The sequence below is a fragment of the Rattus norvegicus genome, chromosome 15 (assembly GCF_021556685.1).
Source record: "Rattus norvegicus strain SHRSP/BbbUtx chromosome 15, alternate assembly SHRSP_T2T, whole genome shotgun sequence".
Lineage (NCBI taxonomy): Eukaryota > Metazoa > Chordata > Mammalia > Rodentia > Muridae > Rattus > Rattus norvegicus.
In genome coordinates, this window is record NC_141548.1 from 28,188,897 (window position 1) to 28,202,502 (window position 13,606).

General features: G+C 43.4%; 1 protein-coding gene and 1 long non-coding RNA gene across 2 annotated transcripts; both read left to right on the forward strand.

The window, feature by feature from the left end:
• Positions 1–2,759: 2,759 nt before the first annotated feature.
• Rnase10 (ribonuclease A family member 10) lies at positions 2,760–5,221 on the forward strand. Its single transcript, NM_001012467.2, is given in 2 exon segments — positions 2,760–2,869; positions 3,991–5,221. A coding segment is annotated over 1 exon segment (639 nt). The 5' UTR covers positions 2,760–2,869; positions 3,991–3,995; the 3' UTR covers positions 4,635–5,221.
• A 527-nt stretch (positions 5,222–5,748) lies between these two features.
• LOC148000919 (uncharacterized) lies at positions 5,749–8,240 on the forward strand. Its single transcript, XR_015638737.1, has 2 exons — positions 5,749–5,907; positions 7,978–8,240. It is a non-coding gene; the product is annotated as an uncharacterized LOC148000919 (long non-coding RNA).
• The last annotated feature ends 5,366 nt before the right edge of the window (positions 8,241–13,606 follow it).

Consider the following 13,606-nt stretch of genomic DNA (forward strand, 5'->3'; position numbering starts at 1 on the left):
TAGTAGGTGTGGCTCCTGACAGTTCTAGGTAAATGTGTTTCTGGGTATTAGGAGCTCAGCTGATGTGTTCAGAGGGAATGCCTACTAGTGTTTGAGGCTGGAATAATGGGATTAGTTGGAGGAAGGAAGGTTGGAAGAGAAGATCTTCCTGATACATTAAGTATGGGGTGAGAGAGGAAAGGCAGATCAAAGCAGATGTTCTGTTACAGAGCTGGGGAAAAGACTAAGGTATTGGATCTAGAGGAGCAAAAGAAGAGGTAAAGATCTATAAACAGCCTACCTCCTTCCCTGGCAGGAGTCTAAAAAATAAATGAATGAATGGCTACTAAACACCTTAAAAAAGCTATTCACAGCCAGGAATCATGGTACATAGAACACACCGTTAATCCAACCACTTTCTTGTTGGGCCTCAACTTCAGTAGCAAGATGGTTGGTCACCCTTCAAACATTCATGTACTTTTTTTCCCCTAGGAGAGATAGAGGTTATAAAATGTTTGGGACATAGGGATTCGCTGTTCATGGGAACTCCTCCCATAGATTTTATGGGTTCTACAGTTTCCTTGGCACCAGAGTGAAGTGTCTGTGGTATGTTTTGTTGTTTATATGTTATTATCAAAACTCCCCCGACAGTACAGAAGCTTCCAAAATTAGTCACATAGAAAGAACAAAACAGTCCAGTGACCCCTCAAAAAGCTATACTCTGCCAAGGGGACCTAGGCCTGAATAGGTGAGAACCTAGATCTGAAAAATTGCAGAGATTGGAAAGGGATAAAGAATTACAAGGACGAAGTTGGGGTCTTGTGTCTATGAATTGTGATCAGGCCTATGTGAGTTCATTCTACAGATGGGTGTTGTTACTGGCTGTGGCCTGGCTTCATGGTACCTTCCTGTAATCCCAGTACTGGGAGGCTGAGGTCAGAGGAGTGACACAAATTCATGGCCAACCTATGCTACACAGTGAGATCTTGTCTCTAAAGACCAAATAAGTAATTAAATAACTTAAAAAAGAAAGAGTGAAATTACGCATTTCAGACCGTTTCTGTCCTCAGGGCTAACCAACTGTTCCTTGGAGCCATGGGAAAAAATAACAGAGTAGAGGCAGTCATCACACTCTTTAGGCAGGTAGTATAAGACATTGACACAGCTCTCTTCTTGAAGGGAATAAAAATTAGCCATTTTGAGTGAATATGGCCCAGGAAACACAGGTTTGGGTTAGCCCAAATTCCATGTTCCAATGTAGAAGCCATTTCATGCACTTGATAGTTTTCCAAAACAAATAAAGCCAAAATGAAGGCAGATTTAAAATACATTGATGGGTAGGTACCTAGGGGAGGCAGGGGCAGTGAGATGGGGGGGGGGGCTTTTTACAGGCGGAAGATGCTATCTGATGATATTCTTAGCTTTGGGGTTGGTAGAAGCTAATGGTCTGCTAAGTTAATAGATTCCAAAAGGTTTCTATTAGTCACAGGATGTTCGTTCCAACACAAATAAAGGCAAGGAATGGCAGTTCTGGAAGGTTTGAACTAGCCCAAGATGAAGTAATAAGGTAATTTGCCTCTAGAGCTGCATCAATCTAGTCTCTCCACAGTGCCACACTTCTAATCAGTCAACTTCTGCAGACACAGCTTCTTCCACAGACAAGAAGCAACTGGTGGCAGCTGGCAGAGGAGCCCTCCCCCGCCCTCTATAGTCTGCTTACGTGGCTTACAGCCCACTGAACATCTCACGGTCTCAATTTTATTATAAAACTGGGGGAATAATTCTCACCTTCTCTCGTAAAGAGGTCCGGAAGGCCACATGAGGTCACTTCATGAACATGAACTAAACTGTAAAACCATCTATCTAAAATCCTAAAACCTCAACACCTCTGTCATGTGAATTACAGAAAAGGCCTTTCCCTCTGCTTGAAGAAGACTTTGCGCCAATCTTATGCAGTTAGTTTAGCAGAGAGCAGACGAGGTCTTAGTCTCTACTTACACTTTTGCAGAAAAGAAACAAGAGATAAAACAAACAAACAAACAAACAAAAAACACTAAACAAAAGAAAATACTCAGAAATCCTGTAGACGCTCAGACCACCGCTTGGCACCCCTGCATAATGACTACAGAAAACAACGCATCTCAGGGCGGATCTGGAGAGATCGTTGCAATGCCTTATCAGTCCCCAGCTGATCTGAAATCCAGCTGGAGGAGGGAGTATCTACTGGACATGGCAACCTTACTGGTTTTATTCACCCCATGTGGGAGCTGACCAATTGTTCTGCTTCGATATTCCTTTTCACAGGCCAAATAACAACATTTACGAAATCTGGATTTTTTCCCCTCCCACTGCAAATAGTCAAATGAAGTCATGATACACTTGTAAAATGTGAAAAGTGGTGTTGGAAAGGTGACGTGAATAAAAATAAACAAGACGTCAGAAAATACCATTCCAGAAAGGATCATAGGAAAGGGCTTAAGGCAGTACGTGTAGAAAACAAGGCAATCGGGCTTGGAACTTAGCAGGAGGTGAGACTGTTCAAAACCACAGGTCTGTGGGCGGAACTCAGAGAAGTGTTGATGGAATAAGACTGTCCGTAGTTTCCCCACTTAGGGGGCACTTCCTGTCATTTGCCTAAATTGCTTTACTTCAAAGTATTTGTGGGAGCAGAAATTAGTTGAATGTGTTCATTCTGTGCTGGGAAAGAAAGAAGGGGAGAGGGATGGGTTCAGGAAATCCGGCTGTGTTTAAAAGCCCTCAGCACACAAGGAGATAGCTATTTTTATGGAGAGCAGCTTCTGGGTTCGGCTCTCAGAGAAGGAAGTTCCAGGAGAGCAGAACTGGGGGCATAGGAAGAGACAAGAGTACCTGAAGCTGCTTACAAGTGTGGGTAAGCCACATCAGGGTAGATACGTCAGGGAGATCTCCGACACAGCCACAGCCCATTTGGTTTCATTCTCTTGACATCTCCTTCTCTCCTCTTCTTTAATACAAAAAGCAAGCTCTGGCAAGTTTTACTAAAGAAAACCTTTCCTGACTTATCTCATCAGTCTGCTCTGGGAAGCTTCTAATAGACATCAGAGTCACCGGAGTCAATGACAGCCAGTGTGCGCGCTCTGCAGGATTTTCCACACGCTGTGCCATGTAATGTTATTGCCCCTGCAATGATGGATGCTAGTTTGGGGCCAAGAGCATAAAATTCTATTTCAGATTTCCTCAGAGCTGGGCGGTTGTTGAGCAGGATGAGCAATCGTGCCCTTGCCTGAGTCCTTGGTTCACACACAGCATGTACTTTCCACTTTTCATAACAAGTTGGAGCCCAGGGTTATTGACTCCAAAGACTCTATCTTCCTCTTAGCGGCGGGATGGTCCCCAACCAAGAGCAGCTGCCAAAATAGCTGGAGAATGAGAAGGCCACATTGCATTTCTTCCCTAACTACAAAGAGAAATTCAAATTTCTGATCTACGATCGCACATTTCTGAAGTTTTATTTTAGGAGTGAGAATGAACCAATTTTTTTTTCTACTCATTTTTATCCCTTTTTCAGGAAAAGGGTAATAATAACAAGCAAAATAAACCAGGGATAAAAATGGACACATTGCTTGCTAAAGCCAGGTTTTCTGTAAGAATTTCTCTGTACTCTTTTGGCTTCGCTATCTCTTTGGTGATTTGAGAGTAATTTCTGTTTAAGAATCGGTGGGCGGGGGCTAGAGAGGATGGAGTGGTATCAAGTTTCCTTGTTGATTACTCAGGCAAGGGTCAGTTTAAAGTGACTCCCATTGGTCACTTTCCAATCCTCAAGACCCACATTTTATCGCATAGGAATGGGAAATGTGAGGAGAAGGAGCAGAAGAAATGTTCAAGAAAGAGATTCATTGCCTTAGGGGGAGGGTGGAGTAACGGGGAGAATTACATGGAGTACTCAAGTCCTATTTTGCTGGCTTTGGCTGACCAGGACAGTGGCCAGAATTTATCTCTACATTGTGCCTTCATTTTCTTCCTCTTCTCCAGGCAAAATGAAGGTGACACTGGTGCATCTGTTGTTCATGATGTTACTGCTGTTGCTAGGACTGGGGGTGGGGCTGGGGCTGGGCCTTCACATGGCTGCTGCCATCCTGGAGAATCAGCCACTGGATGAGTTTTGGCCCAGTGACTCCCAGGACACAGCTGAGGCCACTGAAGAGGGACAGGGCACCAGGACCACAGAAGCCCTGGTACTTGACAACAAAGAAATGGCAGTACCTGTCTGGTCAGAAGATACTGTCCTCAGTGAAGATGAAGTGGGGGGAAGCAGGATGCTGAGAGCCAAGACCCTCCTTCAGAGCAAGCAAGGCTACCTTAAGTTTGACTTGAACATCCGGGACTGTAACGTCATGATGGCCCACAAGATAAAGGAGCACAATCAGAGCTGCATAAACGATTATACATTCATCCATGAGGATCCAAGCACAGTCGGAGCCGTCTGTAACAGTCCCCTGGTTGACTGTGATCTCAAGGGAGGCAAATGTCACAAAAGCCCCCGGCCTTTTGACCTGACATTGTGCAAGTTGGCCAAACCAGGCCAAGTCACTCCCAACTGCCACTATCTGACTTACATAACTGAAAAGGTCATTATCATAACATGCAACAACACGAAACAACTGGAGATAAAATGAGGCAGCGCGTGCCTTTCCCTCCTCTCCGTCTCGTTGCCTCTGTTTTTGCGTTTCTGCTTGCTGATGCTTCTGTCCCCTCCTTGGGTTCCCTAACTAGAAGGAAGATCCTGGGAAGAGACGATGGAACATTGCTGATATTTGTCTTCTGAGAATATAATTATTCTTTGTGTTGGGAGGGTCATCCAACTTGCATTTTGTCCTGGGGGTCAGAAATGGCAAAATAATAATGTGTAGTTTCTCCTAGATGTCTCTTACCTTCAATCCCTGCCCTGCAAAGGCCTAGCTCTAGACCCTACCTTAGCCATGGTCATCAGCCTGATTCCTGAACTGAGTACACCTTGGGTGTGGACTAGAGGAATTTAATGCCTCCTTTACCCACCTGCTTCCCTGCTACCTACCTTAGGCCTCTGCGTGCTACCTACATGTGCTAATCCCAGACTCCTGGGCCCTGCACAACACAGCATGCTTCTCTGCAGCAGATGCAACACAAGGGATTCTACCTAGGACTGTGTCTGGAAAGCCACGTGGTTAGGCTTCTTTTCCAGAGCCTGCTGTAAGGTGGTATAGGGCATAGGCCAGAAGATCAAGTGCTTGAAGAAGGACCCATCTTTCCCAGAGTCCCACCCCTCTCCTCCCCTTCTACTTTCACAACCTTTCTCTTTATCCCCACCCCCCATCTCCTTTGTTTCTTTCTTCTCTGACACTTTTCTGTGTTCTTCTCTTTTACCTTTCCTTTTTGGGTCTTCATTTCTCCAGATTTCTTTAGCCACTCAGTCAGCTAATGCGCGCGTGTCTGTGTGTGTGTGTGTGTGTGTGTGTGTGTGTGTGTGTATGTGTGTGTGTGTGGTATTGCAGCTGTACTGGACAAGCAGATGTTGGTCCCAGAGACTCAGTCTGGCATAGGGAATGTGAAGTTAGGTGGGAAAGGAGGGGGGAGGGAGGGAGGGAGGGAAAGAGGGAGAAAGAGAGGGAGAGAGCGGGGGCTATTTTTGGTTGTCTTTTGAGATGGAAAGAGCCACTTTTGATCTAGGCCACATCTTTTGGTGGCAGCCTATACAAAGGACATGGAAGGAAGGAACTCTCTCTCTTTGCCTGCTTGCCCTCACTCTTGCAGGCAAGTTCGAATCTTCATTGGCATTGGAACTTACTTCTTCAAGATTCCGTTGTATGCTGAAGACCATCTTAGATATCTAGCTTTGGGACTGAATAACTTCTGGATTCTTGGACATTTTGCTGATAGACAGTCATTGTTGGACTAGCTGGACCAAAGCCTGTAAGTCAAGTCATTCTAAAAAGTCTAGTAAATTATATATCTATATCCATAATAATAAATCATACATCATACACACACACACACACACACACATACACACACACACACACACACACACACACACACACACACACACACACACATATATATGTATATATATGATTTTGGGAATTGCCAGATCTGCACTTTTCCTAATCTTGTCTCTGTTTTCAACTAGATGTCAGTCAGCTTTCTGTCACTGTCATGAGATACCTGAGACCTAACTTAAAAGAAGGAAGCATTCATTCTGGGTTTTCTGGAAGAACAGAAAGTGCTCTTGGCTACAGAGCAATCTCTCCAGCTCCCACAGTTTTGCTGTTTTAAACTCCAAAAGATTAGAAGTTCCAAGATCACAGGCCTCAAATTTTCAGTTAAGCGACTGTCAACATATACATGTTATATAATTAGCCTTTGAAGAATTTGTTTATGTACAATACTATTTAGGCCTTAAGCATCTCTGTGGGAGCAGCTCAAGAAGGTGTTTCTTCCATACTCTTCATCAATAAATTTACAGGTCACTGATAATCTATTTAGTGGTTATCTATCATCCAGCACCTTCTCAGAAGTCATAATATTTACAGTGACACATAAACTCACTTCAGAGAAGTGACAAGTTCTCATTCCTGTCAAGCACTGTATAAGCAATATACAAGGTCTTCAAGTGGAGTCTTTCCTTTCTAAGACACAGGGAAAAAAAAACCACCATTGTATGTCAGGCACACTCTTACAAGCTGTCCTAGGGTCATTTGGTTTTATTTAGTTACATTTAGAAGAAAAGTAACATGCTCTGAGAGGCCCGCTGTATGGGTAATTTTTCTATTGCTGTATTTATAAAGAAAAGAAGTTTATCTAGTTCACAGTGTGGGAGACAGTTTGGGTGTGGCATTTGATCTGGATGTGTTATTTCACATTATCTGAGTGAGGAGCCTCCACAGTTTCAGGCATTTGAGCACTTGTTCCCCAGTTGGTAACACTGTTTAGAGAGGTTTAGGTGGTGCAGCCTTGCTGGAGGAAGTCACTGGGACTGTGGTTTGAGAGTAAACGGCTCATGCCACTTCCCAGCTGGCTTTCTCTGTTTCGTGCTCATGGTTGAGGATGTGAGCTCTCAGGTTCTTGCTCCTCCAACCGTATCTACTGTTTACCTCCATACTTGTTCCCCTTTGGAACTATAAACCCCAGTAAACTCTTGGTTATGTAAGTTTCTTCCGGTCATGCGTTTTATTATAGCAACAGAAAGTAGCTAAGACAATGGAAACTCCCTCAGTTCGGCCTCGGGTGAGGGCTCCTTCAGTTGGGTCACAACGTGATAGGGGACATCATAGTACAAAAGAGAGGAACACAGTCAAAGGGAGGAAGCTAGAAACTATGAAGGAGGAAGATTTGTCCCTTTATAACAACCCATTCTCATGAGAACAACTCTTGCAGTAGTCAATTAAAGTTGTCAAATTGCCTTGGTGATTGGTGCAAGTTCTTTGATACCCACCCCAATGTTCTGGACTCCCAAATGAAAGACACACACACACACACACACACACACACACACACACACACACACACCTTTATATTATCATATGCTTTAATCAACTCAATGGCTCAAACATCGATGTAGCTAACACCTCCCCTCTGATAAACCTGAGTTATTACTAAAATTTATATTCCATCGTCGTTGCCCTAGACCCAGTTGGGGGCCCCCCAGAGGCTGCTGTTCCCCAGCTCTTACATGATTGGTATGCTCTCTCTTCTGCACCCCTCACGCCTGGTCTTTCTCCTTTCTTGTCATGGCAATTTTAAATCCTCCTTCCTCTCTTGGTCTCCTTGCCTGTGAATCCTGAAGTCCTACCTCTGTCTCCCTGTCCAGCCATTGGCCGCTGGCAACTTTATTTACCAGTCAAAACCAACTGGGGGCAGGGACCCCCTGTGTCTTACATGCGGATTCTTATGCAATTCTGGGGGCCCAATTAACATAATGCAAACCTTAAACCAAATCCACAACAACAAACTTCTCTGTATGACCAGCCCTGACCTTTTCAGGAAAAGCACCTTCAACGGCCTAAGTGCTTCTCACCAGTCCTCACCTCTTGAAGGCTCTTCAACACTGCTACCCTGAAGAGCAAGCCTCTGCCACACGAACACCTCAGGAACAATCCTCACCAAGATCACCCAACCTCCGATGGTGGCTCTGCACCCTGGTGAGGACTCGTTGTGCATCCTGCTCTTGTCTGAAACTCACTGAGTTTGCTCTCTTGTGTTCAAAGGGACAAGATCCAGGCCTAAATAAAGTTCGAGGTCTTAGATTCTTTATTGCATGCTTTTTGTATCAACCAAGATTTGTAAGCCAGAATGCTTATAGATCTCAGCACTGGGGGGTGGGGGTGGGGAGGAAGATCTTGAATTCAAGGATAGCCCTGGGATACACATAGAATTCCAGAACAGACTGAGCAGCAGAGAAAAATCTGCTTAAAAAAAAAAATAAAACAACCGTACAGATTCTCTGTCTCCTTAACACACACACACACACACACACACACACACACACACACACTCATACACTCTAAACACTTTTTCAATAAACCTCTTATTTATTTCTAAATAAACCTATTATTTAGTCTTGAAATTTGTACACAATGTATTTTTATTGAAAATAATGTTTTTCAAGCAATATATTCCGATCATGGTTTCTCCTCCCACATTTCCTCCCAGATCCACCCTTCCAACTCTGTTTTCTTTTTCTCTCTTGAGAAAGCAAACAGGCAAATAAAAAAGACATCCAGTCAAGAATAAAACAATACAAATTAGCAAATGAACAAATAAAAAGAAATAGTGTTAGAAACACGTACACATGCAAATATATATGCACACACAAATATATATGCACACACAAAAAACATAAACACATACACACACATACACACACACACACACACACACACACACACAAAGACACGTAGGTTAAAAAGATGCCTGAACAAATCAATATGAGAAAAAGAAAATCTCCCAAAATACCATTAAGTTCCTTTTGTGCCAGGCACGAGAACCGTCCTTTAAGTGTGGTTTGAATTCCCAGTTAGACTCCATTGGAGAAAATGAATTTTTCTTTTGTGAGCAGTTATCAGTTGGAGATAGCTTCTTGTTTAGGGATGGGAGCTCCTGTCTGGATTGGACCTATGCTGGCCTTGTGCATGCTGCCTCAGTCTCTGAGTTTATATGTAGATCAGTCCTTGGAGGTCATTGTTTTCTTGGAGCCATCCATCCCTTCTGTCTCTTATAATCTTCTTTCCTCCTCTTGCACACAGTTCTTCAGCCATGGTGGGGGAGTGGGATTGATGACGATAACCTGTTTAGAACTGAGTGCTCCACAGTGTCCAGGTGTGGGTCTCTATATCAGCTCCCAACTACTGCACGAGGAGATTCGATGATAATGGCTGAGTGAGACACTAGCAAAATGTTGTGAGGAGTCATTTTATTGCTACATTCCTTTAGCAGAATGATAGTGTTTGATTTTCCCCTAAGTTCATGGTCTGTCTTGTCTCGGGTACTTGGCTACCCAAGCAGTGTCAGGATTGGATTCCATGTCATGGTCTGAGCCTTAAATCCAATCAGGGAGTGGGTGGTGACTCCCACAATGTTAGTACCACTATTGCACCAACATTAAAAATATATTTTGTTCATAATATTTTCCCTCCTCCAGCTCCTCCCAGATCCTTCTCTACCTCACTATCCACCCAAGTTCATGTTCTTTCTCTCTCTTAAAAAAGTTTCTAGGGGCTGGGGATTTAGCTCAGCGGTAGAGTGCTTGCCTAGGAAGCTCAAGGCCCTGGGTTCGGTCCCCAGCTCCGAAAAAAAGAACCAAAAAAAAAAAAAAGTTTCTAGTGCTTGTTATAATCCCAGGTGAAAGCATATGATTATATTTGTAAAACAGGCACACTTATAAACTTAAACAAGGACAACCCCAACAGACATCCTCATGAAGATGGGGGGAAGCTCAAGAGTATCTTGGTGACATTAAGCTGGCACCCTTTTTTTGGAGGTTCCCCCAAGAGTGAACATGAGTTGATCACTCAGCTGTCAGGATTGGAAGTGGAGTTTATTGTTTGATTAATTCCAATCACAACATAATGCCCCTCCCCCATGTTATGGGTCTGTCCCATGAGGATACAAAGAAAGAAAAATAGGATAATTATTGTCATAGGGCCCATATAAGTATTATCTTTAGCAGGTGAGAGGGCCTGGTTGTGACTCTTGTCATTATCCTAAAGATAGCCTCCTTTGGCTGAGTGTGGTTGATCAACAGGGTAACATCAGTGAACTTCACTGCTGTAGAGGTGCTGAGGACCACAAGATATGGATATTTCTGCATTGACTCCAGGTTCTGGGTCAGGATTCTCTCTTGCACCATCTGGTGAATAGTCCTCTGGGTCTGTTTCAGGGCCCAGTCTCTTAGCTTAGGGAAGAGAAGGGATGGCCTCCCAAATATACTTTCAAGTAGGGGGAAACCCTTTTGATATGAGGTGAACCTGACCCTTAGAGCAGATGAAAGAAATTTGGATCAGTTTTAGTTAAAGCTTCCTTTTTTTTTTCTATTCTTTTTTTCAGAGCTGGGGAAGTTAAAGCTTCCTTTAAGTCCCATTCTACTTTTCTACCTGTCCTTAGTTCTGAGACCTATAGGCACAATGTAGTTTCCAGTCAACATTTAGGACTTTTGTCTGATTTGGGGAAACTATGGCCTTGAAGGCAGGGCCATTATTAGACTCCAGGGAAGGGCAATCCAAATCTAGGAATCAACTCTTGTAGGGGTTGTGGGGTTGTTGTTGTTGTTGTTGTTGTTTGTGATCACTATAATTGTCTCCATTCACGTAGAATATAGATTTCTATCCATTTAGAGAAGATATTTATGAAAACTAATAAATACTTATACCCAAGAATCATGGGTTTGATTTCTGTAAAGTCCACTTCCCAATGTTCTCCAGGGGTGCTTCCTCAGGCACAGAGCTTTTCTTCCTCCTTTGTGGTTCATTGGTACACAAGTGGTACATCTGAACATAATGTGTTTGATAACATTGTAAAGTCACAGGACGTAATATCTGGGCCTGAGAAACCAAGAAGTTTTGGATGCCCCCAATGAGTGGCTTGTGGGAGTTTAAAGACCATTTGTTTTCCAATAGTAGTAGAGAGTCTCTTACTTGGCATCTGTGACAGCTATCCCCAGTTGTCAACCTGACTATATCTGGAGTGAAGTACAATTCAGAAATAGAGGGCACACATATGATCCAGATCTTGAGGATAAAAGATACGAGCTTTTGATCCAGATCTTGAGGCATAGTGGTCATGAAAAACTTAGGCCCAGGCAAGGTGGTACATATCTTTAAACTCAGGAGACAGAGGCAAGCAGATCTGAGTTCGAAGCCACCCTAGGACAGAGCAAGTTCCAAGTAAAGCAAAACTTAGATCCATGTGTGATGGTAGACACCTTTAATCTGGGTCACACCTTCTGTTGGAGTTCTTCATAAGGACAATGGGGAAAGAGTGGGCTCATTTTTCTTTGCCTGATTGCACTTACTTGCCAGCATATCTGTTAGAACCTACTTTTTCAGAATGTGTGTGTTTGGGGTTTGAGTGGGTGGGAGCTCTACAGAGTGTGAGTTGGTTAAGAACAGTTCTTGGCCCAAGGGCAGATTGTCAGCATCTTTCACTAATACAGCTGCAGGAGCAACTGTCTGAAAACAAGCTGACCAACTGGCAGATCTGCAGATATCTTTAAGTTTGAGTGGCACTTTTGGATAACATACTTGGTTGGAGGAGTTATTCCTTTAATAGGGGGTTAGATCATAAAAATATGGGTTGGGAACTAAGTAGTTTTCAAAGTAAGCTGGTCTTTGGCTTCCCTAAAGGATATGGTGACCCACAGTCTTTGTAGTATCTTTGAATTAGGGAACAGGGCAATCTGGCATGACTAAGAATGAGAGGGTCATAATGCCTTGTCCCAAGACCACCATCTGAGAGTCATCCAGGGAACAAGAGCAGTCTAGTTGTCCTTGCATGCTGTTCACAGAGACAACATTGATCCCAGTGGCTCTGTCAGAACTGAGTGGGCTATTCCTGTGTCTACTTGGATTTTAACAAACTTGCTCTCTACCTTTAATGTTACCCTGGGCTCCTGAGGGCTTTGGTGGAATGGAGCCCTGGCCTTGTCAGTCCTTATCCAAATGAAGAAGAGCGTTCTTCTTCCATCTTCTGATTTGGGCATTTATTTTTCTAGTGTCCTTTTGCTTACAATAAGCATATTGGTCCTTCTAGCTCTTCCTTTTGTGATGTCTCTGGCTGACCCCTCTGGATCCTTCTTATGGGTCTCCCTGAACAGTGTTACTACTGCTTAGGTCAATTATTTTTTTCATCTACAAAGTCATGGTTATTGCAAACCGTTCTCTTAATCTTCAATAACTGAATAATTCAATTCATCCCCTCAAGTGTTTTAACTTTTTAAGTTTCTTTCTAATAACTGGGACTGACTATATAACAAAATCAATATTGTTTGCTCGCTGGTTTTCAGGGTCAATGGGAGTGCTCCAGGAATCCTCGGGAAATTCTTGGAGCTCTTGTATAACCCTGCCCCCTTACAGTTGCCTTCAATCCTTCTAACAAGGTCTGGCAGAAGTTGACCATAGCCTTCTTGGTTGGTGTTGGGATCCTAGTCAGAAAGTGGAAAATTTGTTCTTTGGTGGATGCATTGTCCTCAGGTTATTCTTTAACTCCTTCTTTCTTTCCTTCCTTCCCTCCTCTTCCTCCCCCTCTTCCTCCTCCTTCTTCTTCTAGACAGTGTCTCTCTGTGTGGCCTTGGTTATCCTGGAACCTGCTCCACAGACCAAAAACTCAGAAAATTGTCCGCCTCTGTCTCCCAAGTGCTAGGATTAAAGGTATGCACTGCCAACACCTGACCAGAGATCATTTTGTCTGTTTTCAAACATGGTCTTGTCCCAACCCTCAGCCATAAAGTAAGTGACCAGGAGCTGTTGGCGTTTATCCCAGTGGTTTATGAGTAGAAAAGACAGTCTCAAAGAGACTAATGAAAGCCTGAGGTTTTCTCAGTTTTTCAGTTATACAGATCATTGGTTGAAATGAAGACATAAACCATGAATGATATTGAGAAGGAATTTTCAGGTCTTGAGCCTTCTGAGAATACATCCCTTAGAGAGAGGATGGGGGTAGGTGCTGCCTCTATTCAGCCAGAACCACTCCAGTGTGTAGAGAGGGAGCATGAATTGGAAGAGAACACCTCTTCCTCTTGAGCACTCCCAGAAGTATTTCCCACTTCATGGGCATGACCAGAGTTTGTAAAATCCAAGTTTTTCCTCCTGGCCCCAGGCTCCCAGAATAATGACTCTGAGGGTCGAATATTTTTTACAAACACCTAGCTTTGGCTGTTACCTGGTTAGAACATAACTTAATATCCCTGTAAGGGTTCAAAATTCACTAAAGGAAGACCCCCAGACTCAGATGGTATATAAAAACAAAGAGCATTTATTCTGCAACTAGCATGCTAGGGTCACTATCATTTCTGAACAGCAATGCCAAAAGAGACATTTGAGCCCCTTTTATAACAGAACTGTCTAATTGTTTCTGAGATAACAACAGACTTCTAAAACTTAGAATACATTCCAGGGGG